A 15301-nucleotide genomic window follows, 5' to 3' on the forward strand; every position below is an offset into this window, starting at 1 on the left:
TGAAATTGTTGACAGCTTTCCACAGTCCATAACTCTGGTGACTGAATGGGAACAGAGGAAAATTAGCATATTAAAAACACAGAGAGCTTTATACTGCTTAAGTGCTGCATTTCAATGTGAAAACATATTTTGCAGACCAGCTTGACACTCCTGTCTGATCCATAGAACTTGAACTGTTCAGCTTTCAGTTTAGTTTGGATATTTTTGGCTGTTAAAAAGTACTTCATTCAAGAGCTGCATCAATTTTTGGTTTCTATTAAGCACAACTAAATTGGTATTATCTACAGACTATGTCTGGCTCTACTTAAGTACTTCTTTAAAAAAAATCATTATCTTCCTTTAAGTAATCTGAAATATCACCCCATTTCTGCCCACAGTTCCCATCTTCCTGCCCCTTAAACCACCTGACTGGCATTGACCACTGCACCCACAAGCAGGGTTGTTTCTTCATCTGGATCAGGGATTCCCAAGCTGGGGACCACAGACCCCTTGGTTAAAGGCGGCGGTCCATGGCATAAAAAGAGATTTGGAACCCATGATCTAGATGAGATTTGGAAACTAAGTGCAGCAGTCTTAAAATGGACAGAATGAAAATGCAAATTCTGCATGATTGACATTTATTGCTAACACTGAGCTTAATCAGTTAAAAACAAAACTATGCAAACCTTAGTGACAATACGGAAGATCAGTTTAGTGATCAATGCACAATTGAACTCAGCATAATGCTTCAATACATATTTATAATCATATCCCCTGCAGCAAAGCAGTCAAACATCATGAAGAGGTACACAAATATATATTTTTGATGTTTAAAAATACTTGAATTTAACTTTTACCTGTAGGCACAGATTAAGGACTAAACCAACAAATAATGTATTACTAGTACAGCATGTCACAATGTTCAGATTTTATAGTACGACTGGAGTTAATTAGTTTATTACTTCCTTCAATATTCAGTGGAATCGATGCCTCTGGTTGAGGTATACAGGCACCTTACCACTAAACCAGCTTATTTTAAAGTACACAGGGGTACCCATATCATCTGGAGTATTCCTTATAACTAGAATCCAATTTTCCAGCTCCGTCCATAAATTACTAAAGAGTGAAAATAGTGGCCAAGGGATGCAACTCAGAATCCATACAGTGTGGAAAATTGTACTGGGATCAAGTTCTCACCCTGAAGGCCATAATATATTTTTGTATTACACTGGCCTCAAAATTTTCAGAGGTTCCAAATTTAAACTTAAGCTGAATGCCACATTATACTTGCTCTTTGCTCTATTTGATCAATTAGAATATGTTCCTTGTGTTGTGGCAGCTCTGCAGAGTTCCAGTTTATTCAGCAAACTGTAGTACTTTACTTTCATCCTTGAAACAAAAGTAGAAAGCTTTTGTAGTCCAGTGTATACTGAGGGTCAGAAAGTTACTTCTGATATTATTTCCAGCTGAGTAAATATCACAATACTGAAATTCGGTTTTATACCAATTAGGGGAACATAATTGTTAACCAGCTAGTGATAACCTCAGCAGATTCTAGTCTTTGCAGTGCTGGCTGCTTCACGATAATTTTAGCAGCATCAATGTTCCTCAAGTACAACACTTATGCTGTCCAGGATTGTCCAATATCTCCAGAAATGTCTCTTTTTATGTTAGCTTTCCAGCATCTGAAGTTTTGTTTTGCTTTAGTTCTGTGTACTTCATGTTCAATTCTACCATTGCTCATCAAAGGTTTTTTTTGTACATCATCAATAATATTAAAACTTTGTCTAATAATGTGTTGGGGGAGCAAAAAAATTAATATTTCAGACTCTGTAGAATTTCTCATTGTTAACAATTTCTTGAGAACTTAGCATGCACATAAAGCTAACATTTCTGAAGACATCAAGAAGCAACAGGTCCTGTTGAAGAGTTGTGGCTCAATATGTCCCTTTTCCTCCACAGATACGTAATAGCTGACCCGAGTTTTTGCTCTCCAGATTACAGCATCTGGAGTCTCTCTGACTCTATGAAGCAAAACGAACTCTCTGAACACCATAATCTTTAAGTCATTCTAGAAACATATTGACGAGGAGGCATGAAGTAGAAAAACATGGAAACATACAGTCAGCAGAGTTAAGACGCAGTTAAAATGAAATAGAGGAACTGGCTAATGAATCAATGGGTTCAATAGGTCAGTCGGTTCATTTAATGTCAGAGAAATGTGTACAGTATACATCCTAAAATTCTTTTTCCTCGCAACCACAAAAACAGAGGTGCACCAACAAAGCCCCTCCAACTCCCCCTCCCACGCATAAGCAGCAGCAAGGCAACACACTCCCACCAGCAAAAAAGAATCAGCACCCTCCACTCAAGACTGCAACAAAGCATCAATAAAGACAGACTTGCAGTACCCCAAAGACTACTTGTTCACTCAGTAATTCGACATACCACAGACACTCACTCTCTCTCCAAGGGAAAAAAAGTGTCCCTGTGTTCCCAAATCTTTGATGTCTTCCTTTTAATTTGAAATAGCTCATTCCATTTTACCTGACAATGTTATCAAACATTATTGGAGTCTTTATGGTTACACTGTTGTCCCACTCAAAGCTTCAAAGAATTTTCAGTGAAAGTAGCTTCTAACACTTATGGTGATACTATTACTTTAAATGGACCTACCCCATTTAATTCTGTTTAATTACTCACATAAAACATCTTTGACCCTGATGTGCACCTATTTTATCTTATGTTATGTCTATATGAAATTTATTTCACGTGACATTTGTCAGAATAAGTATATATTTGGCACTGCTGTGCACACTGATCTGAATAACAGGTCCAATGATAAGCTTTGTTTCAAAAGGAATCCTGTCATTAATTCAAAAGGTTTGTTTGATACAAACCATTTATGAAATTAATTATTCAGTAATAATGAAAATTAGAAATAAAACCAGACTTTGCAAGGCATTTATATGACGATACTCTTGCCCTGATAACTGTATTGTGCTAAATATTTGATCACTCTGATACATACACTGTACAGAATGAAATAGATTTTAAATCTGTTCTGTTATGAAAATCAATAATTTAGTTGGATTTTTATTGAGACATATTTCAAAATTAAATAACATGAACTCGTGAATACAATTTGTCAGTAAGGCCAACATGCTAAGCAGTAATGAAGAACCACATTTGGTACATCTTAAGTAACTTTATCCACAGTGCTCATTTGTTCCCTCGTTGCTGTTGTTGAGTGTCGTCAAGTCACCATCAACTCACGGATAGTGTAGTAGGCCATAGGGGTTTTGTGGAAAGATACGGAAGTAGATTGTTAGGCTTTTCTTCCATGCAGATACTTCTGCTGCTCAGAATGGGATCTGGTCGGATTTGAACTCAGGACCATCTGCCTTGGAGTCCAGTACCCATGCCACTACACCACTATTTGGCCTTGGACAATAATTAAGCTCTACATTCCATTTTATTGACTTCTAAATAACAGCTTCTTACTTCGATTGTTTGAGGTAATTATTTAACAAGCCATGAGCTGTTTCCACACAGAGGAATTCACATTAAGACTCATACTGGGAGATGTTTCTTAAATGTTATCCTTTCTACATGTTCCAAGTTACCAAACATGAGTCTACAAGACCCTGCACTTCTGTACCGACTATGCACAGTGCTTTATCAAGATCCGGGCAATTTGCTCATGTCTTCTGCCTTTGATCAATTTAGTTACAGAACTGTGTATCAGTGATTTACAATTGATTCTTCAAGACACAATCAATCAGGGAGAGAACTAAAATGAATGACTAATGGAATCAAATTCAGTTACAATTTCATGTTAATTCTCATTACGTAGAATCACCAGTATTGATCTGGGACCAAGGTGAATTTAATTAACTTTCACCACCAGCTGTATAAATGAACAGTACAGGGACAAGTGAATAACTTACTCCAAGATTTTGGGCCACTATTCTTGGTATACCCATTTTATGGATGGGCTTTAGATCAACAAGGAAAAAAAAGTACTCGTTTTGCTATTGATCCATCTGAAATGTTTCATCAACTCAAATGTAAAAACAAATCTGTGGTTTTATCATACCGGCATTGTTCTGATCAAAGGCAACTCTTTGTCTCCCATCTCGGCTCACTGCTTGATTTTTCTGGTACGAAGGTGAAGGAGGAGGAGAATTTAAGAGCAAAGCAGCTGCCATCACAGTCTCCTGTTTCAACAGAACACAACGAGATTTCAGTTCAGCTCCGCAGAAGCAAATGTTCATATTTCAGCCAACAGGTGTACAAAACTATGACTAATTGCCTCAATGATCATTCAAAAAAACCTACAATTTATTTCATTTCCCACCAACTGCAAGTATACTTGATGACAAAAGGGAAAACAGATTTGAGGTATAAACTTGGTGAGAGGCAAATATCACACCATACTGACTTTGAACTCTGTGCTGGTGTCCCATTCCATTTGGAATAATGGGGATACAGATTTTTCAGAAGGTGCTGAAAAGTGTGCATTTATATACAAAACATAACTGGATATAGGAATGGACTTAATTACATGGTGAAGAGTTGCATCATCATATGAGGTTAAAGTTATTAGCTTGTGATTACTAGAGGATTACTAGTGAACACCATCTAGAGCAGGCAAAGAAAAAGTAGCATGCAAAGATTTTTGAAGTAATCTAGGCCCACATCTTACCCCATCTTTCCCTGCCCACCAATCCTTGAAATGCCTTCCTCAAGTCAATTAAATGTGGCAGATGGAATTACATGCTAGCACTTGATGGCATATGGTGTTACTATCCAGCCTATTCTAAGTGTTGTGCTAACTGCTTGCTAACTGGGTGGGACACTTAGCCATAAAGTAGAAACCGCAATTTTGGAAAGGGTGTGTTCTCTCAATCATGAGAACGAACCTGGCCGTCTGCTCTTCCCAAAACCTGCTAATCTTCCAGTGCAAGCTGCACAACTAAATGCTGCAGTCTGTCATATTTTAAAATCCAGGCCAACAGGCTAAGCAGTGCACAGAGGTTTGATACTTCTGCGAAGTCATTGTGGGAAGTGGTCAGTTTATATCCATTCCACTTTTGGACACCAAAATATTTGAAATTGCGCATAAATTATTTGGGTTTGTTGCTCATGGAATCTACATATTAAAAAAGGCTGATGTCATGCTGATATAATGCAAATCCTGCTGACAAATGCAGGGATAGGCCTTGTACTAGGAATACAAATATATCCCGAATTACAGAAAATTGCTCATGAACTGATAGGATATCAAGTGCAAATCTTCACCAACGTAACTTGAATTGCATAAAGGTGGTTAGTCCCTCGGGTCTGACTAGCTGTATCTTAAGATCTTATGCTATAGAACCCTTAGCAATAGCATTTCGAGAATCTAAGGACATTTTTGGTATACTAAGGGAAGGTATGACTCATAACATTTCGTTATACGCTGATGATATTTTACTTTTTATCTCCAACACTGAAACTTCTTTACCTTCGGTTCTTTCTTTAATTTCCCAGTTTAGTTCTTTTTTAGGATATAAACTGAACTTACATAAAAGTGAACTATTTCCTTTAAATGACCTAATGTCATCAAATGCCAAATTTCCGTTCCAAGTTGTTACAAGTCAATTTACATATCTAGGTGTAACAATTACTAAAAACTTCAAGAATTTATTTAAAGAAAACTTAAACCCCTTATTGAATTATGTGAAAAAGACGCTTTCTAAATGGTCTCCTCTTTCTTTATCCCTAATTGGCCAAATTAATTCAATTAAAATGAAGATTCTTCCTAAATTTTTATATCTTTTTCAGGCCTTACCTATTTTTATTCCTAAGACCTACTTTGATTCTTTAGATTCAATTTTAACACCTTGTATTTGGAATAACAAACCAGCTCGTTTAAGTGAAGTTTACCTACAAAGAAATAAAGAGATGGGTGGATTAGCCCTACCCAATTTTAAGTTTTACTGTTGGGCTGCCAATATAAGGTATATTACTTTCTGGTCCTATTATATTTATCGTAAAGATTGCCCATCATGGGTCTCCTTAGAAGTTAATTCTATAAAAAATTCCTCTATTGTCTCTCTTCTTGGATCATACTCTTCTTTTTCAGCAAATAAAATAACAGATAACATAATTGTTAAGCAAACTTTAAGGATTTGGTCTCAATTTAGGAAATTTTTTGGTTCAGCGAATTTTTCATTATCATCTCCCATTCTCCTTAATTATTTTTTTATCCTTTCCATGACTGACAAAGTCTTTAAGGATTGGGATGAACTAGGTATTAAGTGTTTTTGGGACCTATTTATCTCAGGATCTCTTGCTTCATTTGACCAATTGTCAACTAAATTTGCACTCCCAAAAACACATTTTTACAAATACCTTCAAATTAGATATTACTTACGTTTCCAATTAACTACTTTTCCTATACGTCCTGATAAAAATTTACTGGACGATCTTTTAAATTTAAAACCTTTTGTTAATGGTTCTATTACCGGTATCTATAACTTGTTGATTGAATCTAGACAAGACTTTTTAGATAAAATAAAAAAAGCTTGGGAAGATGACCTAAATTGTCAGATTTCTGATGATAGATGGAATAAAATTCTTAAACGGGTTAATAAATCATCTTTCTGTGCTTGTCATTCTCTTCTACAATTTAAAGTGGTTCATAGAGCTTACATTTCTAAACAGAAGCTCTCCAGTTTTTACCGGAATGTTTCTCCACTTTGTAATAAATGCAACTCTGCTGGTGCCTCTTCAATTCATATGTTTTGGTTTTGCCCTAAAATTGAAAAGTTCTGGCTGAAGTAACCCATACCTTCTCACAACTCCAATTTGACCCAAATCCCCTTACTGCCTTGTTTGGTATTATTGCAAATGAAGATATAACTGAAAATACTCCTAACCTACAGGTTTTAGTTTTTACCTCTCTTTTAGCAAGAAGAGCAATCTTGCTTAAATGGAAGGAGTCTACCCCCTACACATCTTCAATGGCTACGTGATATTATGTCTTATTTAAATTTAGAAAAGATCCGCTGCTCAGTCTTAAATTTGAAACAATCTTTTTATGATATCTGGGGACCTTTCCTAAATTACTTTTCCAATTTATAAAGTTTAACAGTGCACAGACTTTTAGGTATATTTTTATCTTCTCTTCTTAAATGAAAATTTTTTTTTCTAATTATCCATTATCATCCATCAGCTTTTTTCTTTGGTAGTTGGTAGGGGGTTGACTTTTTTTTATATAAAAAAATTCTTTTATGATATATGACCTATCTTTAAATTTTTGATTACAGAGTGGTATACCTTTATGTGTTATGTTATAACATTTTGATCAATTTTATTACAATATATGAATGTACACAAGTTATGTTGAGATGTATCTATGTGTTGCGCTCTGTAAATCTTGTTTTTTTTCTTCTGAATAAAAATATTGTAAAAAGAAAAGATCTTATGGGAAGCAGGAGAGGAGATTGGTGGGGGATTGGCAGAGACTTCTGTATCTTCATTAGCCAGGTGTGTGGTACTGGGAAACTGGAGGAGAGCAGGCACTGTGCCCTTTTTAAGGAGGACTGAGCCAGGGAATAAGCCACTGAGCCCTGCAACAATGGTGTTAAAGTTTACTGGAAGTGATTCTGAAAGGCATGAATAGGAATCGTCAGGATGGCTTTGTGCATTGGAACATATTTCACTAATCTGGTTTAGTAATTCATTTGAGGATGACTGACGAGGGCACAGTTGCAAACGTCACTTACAAATCCTTTGACGAAGTCCCGCATAGGAGTCTGGTCAGGAATGTTGAACAAATGGGATCCAGGGTGAATTAGAAAATTGCGTTGATGGCAGGAAACTAAGATGGGTGAGGAGTGTTGCTCAGAATGTGGATCTGTAATCAGTGGTATGCCACAGGGAGCAGTACTGGGTCCTTTATTATTTATCATATATATTAATAATGCAGATAAGAATATAGATGTAATAATTAGTAAGTTTGCAAATAACACCAACATTGTTGGTATAGTGGACAAGGGAAAGGCATATTGAATACTTGGACAAATAGAGTATTTTGGCAAGTTAAAACAGGGCAAGACACTGTGAATGTCAGGACCTTAACAAATGAGAACCCAGGTGCCCAAGATGGTAAGGAAGGCCTATATGTATCCTGATACAGGGTCTCAACCAAAATGTCAATGATCCTTCTGCCTCAAGAGACGGAGCATGACCCTCTGAGTTGCTCAATTAGCTTGTGTTTTTGCTGAGGAAGGCGAATAGCAAGTTTGACTTCAATGGGCAAGCAATGACTTTAAGAGTTGGAACGTCATGATACAGTTGTAGAAAACATTGATTTGGTTGCTGTAGAATGTTCCATGCAGTTCTGGTCACTGCACCAGAGTAAGAATGTGATTAAATTACAAAAGTGCAGAAAAAGCATGTCCTGAGCTATGTATATTTCAATGCAAGAAGTGTGTCGTAGGAAAAGCAGATGAGCTCAGGGCATGGATCAACATGTTGAATTATGATAATGCAGCCATTAGTGAGTCTTGGTTACAGGAGGGGCAGGACTGGCAGCTCAATATTCCAGGGTTCTGCTGTTCTAGAAGCGACAGAGCAGGAGGGATTAAAGGGAGCGGGGTGGTGTTACCAGTCAGGAAAACAACACTCAGTGCTCAGTCAGGACGGACTGAAGAACTCGTCTAAGGAGGCGTTATGGGTGAAAATTAAGAATAAGAAAGGTATGACCAAGTATGGGTCAATATTACAGACCACACAACAATCTGCAGGATCTAGAGGAACAACTTTGTAGAGAGATCACAACTGCTGTAAGAAACAGAAGGTTGTTTTAGTAGGCGATTTTAAGACAGGATGAGCTGCCTCAACTATTATTGCCTCTGTGACTGGTGGAGTGCCACAGGGACTAGTCTAGGTCCATTGTTGTTTGTTATCTGTATCACTGATCTAGATAATAATTTGGCTAACTGGATAAGCAAATTTGCAGATGATTCCAAGATTGGGGGAGTAGTTGACAGTGAGGAAGGCTATCATGGCTTGCAGAAAGATCTGTATCAGCTGGAAAAATTGGCTCAAAAATGACAGGTGGAATTTAATGCAAATACGTGTGAAGCATTGCACTTTGGGAAGACCAACCAGGGGAGGCCTTACACAGTGAATGGTAGGGCACTGAGGATTGCTGTAAACAAAAGGATCTGAGAGTATAGGTCCATAATTCATTGAAAGTGGCGTCATAGATAGGGCTGTAAATAAAGCTTTATGCATGTTGGCCTTCTTAATTAAAGTATTGAGTCCTGCAGAAGGTTCTCAGTCCAAAACGTTGACTGTACTCTTTTCCATAGATGCTGCCTGGCCTGCTGAGATCCTCCAGCATTTTGTGTGTTTATTAAGTGCAAGAGATGGGATTTTATGTTGAAGTTGTAAAAGACGCTGGTGATGCCTAACTTGGAATACTGTGTGTAGCTTTGGTCACCTACCTACAAGAAGGATGTTATCAAGGTTGAAAGAGTACACAGAAAATTTTTACAAGGATGTTGTTGGGAGTGAAAGACCTGAGCTATAGCAAAATATTGAATAGGTTAGGATTTCATTCCTTGGAACATGGAAGATAGAGGTATACAGAATTATGAGGGGTATAGATATGGTAAATGCAAGCTGGCTTTTTAAACTGAGGTTGGGGGGGATTACAACTATAGAGGTCATGGAATGAACTACCAGCACAAGTGGTGCATGCGAGCTTGATTTCAACATTTAAGTGAAATTTGGATAGAAACATGGATAGTAGGGGTATGGAGGGTTATGGTCCCGGTGTAGGTCAATAGGAGTAGGCAGTTTAAATGGTTTCAGCATGGACTAGATGAGCCGATAGGCCTGTTTCTGTTCTCTACGTCTCTGTAACTCAATGGCTAAAATATTCACAAGGATGTTGCCTCAATTGAAGAACTTCAGTTATCAGCAAAGGTTGAACATATCTGATCTGGAGCGAAGGAGGCTGAGAGGTGACTTGTTAGAGTTATAGACAATAGAAATAGCATCTGTTTCCCCATGGTAGGAGCTCAATGATTTTTAAGCATGCTTTGAAAGGAAGAATAACACTAACACCTGTGAATCCTGTTATGAATGTACCACAGCTCTGAGGGGCCGAAGGGTGCGGGGAGCCCCCTCCTTTGTGAGAATCACAAGAGCATTATTGGGTTGGGTCAGAGGACCCAGGAAATGAGAGAGATATGTCTCCTGGAGACAACTTTTGTGGATTGGGAACTATGCTACGTGCAAGCCCTCGGGCAAAGTGGGCTGGTTGAGAGAGAGATTGCATCACCCCAACCTGATTGACATCTACTACCCTGCGAGTTAAGATAAAAGAGGGGCTGAAGGCACAGCTCCTCAGATGCACCAGAAAAAACGCTAGCGATCTCGTAACAGCGGGAAGCCATTTGAAGGAAGCCACGTGCGTTCGGTTCCCTTGCCTGGGGGCTGGTGGCTGGTACTACGGAAAACGACTTGGAACTAACAACGGGGAACCAACTCCCCCGACTCAACGGATTGGCCTCATAAAAGACCCGGGTGAGTTTAAAACCGTCTCTCTTAAACCCAAAGAGCTGCAGCTTGAAAGGACAGTGACTTTTATCTTTCCATCGGACAATACTATATCCCCTAGACAAACGATAAAGCTGTTGCTTAATTGATGATTATTATTATACCCGCGTTTTTAGATTGATTCTTGACGACGTATATTATCTGAATGTCTGTATTAATCTTATTTTTGTGCCCCTTTATAAATAAAGACTTTTAAAAAATAGTACCATCAGACTTCAACGGACCTCTCTATCTTTGCTGGCAAGTAATCCAGTTACGGGAATTTCGTAACAATCCTCACAGTAGCCGCAAACCCATGATCTGTGACCGAGGTTCCCACCTGCTTCAAAAGGACGGCAATCAGCCCATGAAGACAGGATGAGCTGCCTCAACTACTGTTGCCCAGTTGCACTCACATCTATCAAACGGAAGTGCTTTGAAAGATTAGTCATGGCTGAAACAGAGGGATGTGGCCTCCTCCACTCAGCATCTTGTTTACAAATGTGTAGTTGCTGGCGAATAAGAGAGGATCTGAGGGCAAGACTGCTGCATCAGAAGCAGATGAAAGTCTGGTCAATAGCATGCTGAGTCAAAATGTGGTTAACTCCAGATATGCCAGATGCTGCCGTCAGACCAGAAGTGGTGATGATTCACAGAATGGACTGAACTGTGGACTCTGGTAAGGCAAAGGGAGGAGGTCTGTGTTTTCTGGTTAACACTCGTTGGTGCTCCAACATGACGGCTCTGTTGAACTCATGCACGCCCTGAGTCGGAACACCCAACGGTCAAATGCTGTCCATTCTATTTACCTCGGGAGTTCTCAGTCCTGATCCCGGCTGCAGCTCGTATTCCACCAGCAGCTGACTATAACCAAGCACTCGCGACACTGCATGATATCGTCAGCAAACAAGAAACAGCCCAGCCGACACATTTCAAATTATAGTCAGAGACTTCAACCAGGCTTGTTTGAAGAAAACCCTGCCCAATTATCACCAGCACATAACCTGTAGCACCAGCAGTCCCCACTTAACTACACTCACTTGCCCAATCATTGAAATGTTCACATACAAGTGATCTCGCTTTAAAGACTATCTCACTATTTCATGTTCTGATTATTTACTACCATTTATTTATATTTGCATTTGCACAGTTTGTCGTCTGCTCTCTGGTTGATCTTTCATTAATCCTGTTACAGTTACTATTCTATAGATTTGTTAAGTATGCCCACAGGTATACGAATCTCAGGGTTTTATACAGTGACATATATGTACTTCGATAATAAAATTTACTTTGAATTTCTGAACTTTGATTTGTAATTTGTTTATGACCACGCAATTGTCAGTGGCTCTCACTCTACTTTGAAATACCTGGACAACAACAAAATATACATCATACTGCTCTTTACCAATTACAGCTTGGCATTTAATTCCATCATCCCATCAGTATTAATCACCAAGCTTCTAAATCTAGACCTCTATACCTGCCTCTGCAATTGGATCCTCAGCTTCCTCATTAGGAGACTACAGTCAGTGCAGTTTAGTAATAACTTCTCCTTGCTGACATTCAACTCAGGCTCACCTGAAGGATGCGTATTGAGCCCTCTGCTTTACTCTTTCTACACTCATTACTGTGTGGCTAAGCATTAGCTCAAATACCATCAATGAATTCACAGATGTTCTTGGGAGATCCTCCGATGACGATGAGGTGGTGTACAGGAGAGACACAGATCAGCTGTTTGAGTGGTATTGCAACAACCTTGCAGTCAACATCACCAAGACCCAGGAATTGTCTGTAGATTTCAGGAAATCGAAGTCTGGAGAAGAAACACCAGTCCTCAATGAGAGGTCAGCTGTGAAAAGGGTGAGCAGCTTCCAGTTCCTAGACATCAACATTTTGCAGGATCTATACTGGGTCAAACACATTAATGAAATCACAAAGAAGGCAGGCCAATGGATCTACTTCATTAGGAGTTTGAGGATATGTCAAAGGCTCCTTTCAATTGCTATAGATGTATGCTGAGAGCATTCTGCCCGGTACAGAGGTTCCAACGTGCAGAACTGAAGGAGGTTGTAGAGGGCTGTAGGCCAGCCAGCTCCATCACAGGCACAAGCTTCCCCACCATCAAGGACATCTTCAAGAGGCTCAGGGTGGCAGTATCCTTCGCTAAGGACCTTCACCACCTGGGAAAAGCCGCTCTTCTCGTCACTTCCATTAGAGAGGGTAAAGACCCACACTCAGCAATTCAGAAACAACTTCCTCTCCTTCCACCATCAGATTTATGAAAACTTCCTCATTATTCCTTTTTTTGCACTGATTTTGTATCTTATAACTTTACAGTGTATTGCTGTTGATAAATATGCTTTGATTCTGAGAGTCTAAGACCAGAGGACACTGGTTAAAGATGAGAGGGAGGAGGTTGAAAGGGGATACGAGGGGTAAATTTTTCAGACAGATGCTGCCATCTTTGATGAGCTGTCGGGGAGGGGGATGAGGTAGGAACAATGACTAGATTTACGAGGCATCAAGACAGGTACTTGAATGAGAAAGATATGAAGGGATATGGAATTAGCATAGGCAGGTGTGATTACTATAGAAGGACATGTTGGGTGACATAGGCACAGTGAAAAAGCATCTGTCCTTGTGCTGTACAACTCTAACCTGTAAAAAATTCTAAACTGGCAATTGCATTCGAACTTCAATTCTGCTGTCAACTTACTACAAGACAAGAACTAAATCCGGGGCCTTTCTGTAGCAGGTACCTCACACAGTGCACTTACCAGATGAGTTATACAGAGCTCTTCCATTTCATTCTATCACTAAACAGCATCCAATTTGAAACTGAATACAAGTCTAGCTTAGTGGGTAGCACAATACATTACAGTACAGACAACCTGGGTTTAATTCCCACCGCTGCCTGTAAGGAGTCTGCATATTCTTCCCGTGACCGTGTGGGTTTCCTCCCACGATCCAAAGGCATACTGGTTGGTAAGTTAATTGGTTATTGTAAATTATCCTGTGATTAGGCTTGGGTTACATTGGGGTTTGCTGGGTCATGTGGCTCAAAGGGCCAGAAGGCCCTGTCCCACACTGAATATAAAAAAATTAAATAAGGTCTGCCAATGACATTAAATGAGTCACTTAACTGAAGGGGAAGGCAGAATTCTTTTAATTCAAAACACTGCTAGCTTTTATTTAACTAATACACTGTTATTTCTTTCAATACACCAGTCCCCTTCAAAATGTACATCAATATCTCACTGCATAAAAAAACCTAAGCTCGTAAGTTTCCAAATAGCTCAAGAGTGAAGTAATTAGGTCAGATCCATTTGGCAGCTGCTTGACCTTGGGTCTGTTGATTGAACAGTGGCTTCCCAAGATCTCCTGGTTCTGACAAGCTCTCTCTGCTGATTTCATTTCATGCATTTTGTTTTATTTACAAAGGAACCTTTCCAGTGGAGGAGAATGTAGTCTTCCAGCAACAGAAACAGCAAGACTATAGCAGTTGTGATGAAATAAGCTATTTCTCTATCCAGGGCATTTCACATTCAATGGAACTAATTATACAGCAAGCCATCTAGCTTTTGGGAACTTTTAATACTAAAGCTTCCTTTTATATTACATCCATTGGTAATGAAGCACAACTATTAAATATGTGGTTTTATAAAAATACAAAATGATATACATCAAGGGTTATGATTTTATTTATCCGAAGGATGGTCAAAAATTAGTTTCCTCCTACTGCAATTCTAATTTTAGATAACTTGCCTTTCGGAAAGGAAAATAAGATGCACTCAGCAGGAATTTTACAGTCATCTGATCACAATGTTGCAAATATAAAGTTAGATAGGACACTACACTGGCTTAAAATGGATAAAAGGAACACAACTCCTTTAAGTACTGCCACATTTCCTCTGAAGTCATAGGTCAGGTTGAGATGCATCCAAGATCACTGAGGGTAGTTAAAAGTGGAAACTGAGAAGCTACAAGCCATAATCATCCGATTCACTTTAGCTTCTACAGTTTAGGAGGCTTAAGAATCGATGTTGCTATAAGAAGATTATTCAATAGTTGCATCACTAGAGAAAATCTGTCCACACACTCAGCCTAAGCTGGTTCTTTATAGATCAATCCAGTAGGAGCCATTCCCCTCCTCTTTTCCCAACACACTCCAAATATTTGTCTAACTCCCTTATGAGATACGCAAGACACATTAATGAAGATAAAAACAGAGGAACTAGAATCAAATGAGACTTCTTGACTTGGCAGGTAATCTAATAAGGGTGAGACTTGAATATAACAAGGTAATCTTGTCCCTTCCATGGATTTTCTTGCACTAGGTAGCTTAACTCAACTAGTGAAACTGGTGATCAAAGAGTGTACGTTAATCTAAATTATGTAGTTTGTAAAATTGGCCTGCTTGCATACTTCTAGATAGAATGGCCCATAAAGTCAGCAAGGATATTTGTCTTGATGAAGATACATCAGTAGGTGGAAAGATAAAGTTTAGCCTCAGTTTGTGCAGATAGTAGTAGTATGGTGTTCCTGATGAGCCGTCTCTGGGCTGAATCTCATAAGTTATTCTACAGTCTCTGGACTGAACCTCATACATTATTCTATAAAATGAATGCTTGAGAAAGTTTCAACTAAATCTGCACCCATTGTATTTCTGGGAAGTGCACCAGATAATTGGTGCATAAAATACATTTGCTTATATCAGCCC

At 38.8% G+C, this 15301-nt stretch overlaps 1 protein-coding gene across 1 annotated transcript in view; it reads right to left on the reverse strand.

Moving 5' to 3' along the window:
- The window catches only part of reps2 (RALBP1 associated Eps domain containing 2), a 228725-nt gene that overhangs the window by 110919 nt on the left and 102505 nt on the right, over nucleotides 1-15301 (reverse strand). Inside the window, exon 4 of the mRNA XM_059968006.1 lies at nucleotides 4079-4199. Coding sequence (XP_059823989.1) covers nucleotides 4079-4199 — 121 coding nt within the window. The remainder of the gene's footprint in view (nucleotides 1-4078; nucleotides 4200-15301) is intronic.

This window comes from Hypanus sabinus, chromosome 4 (assembly GCF_030144855.1).
Source record: "Hypanus sabinus isolate sHypSab1 chromosome 4, sHypSab1.hap1, whole genome shotgun sequence".
Lineage (NCBI taxonomy): Eukaryota > Metazoa > Chordata > Chondrichthyes > Myliobatiformes > Dasyatidae > Hypanus > Hypanus sabinus.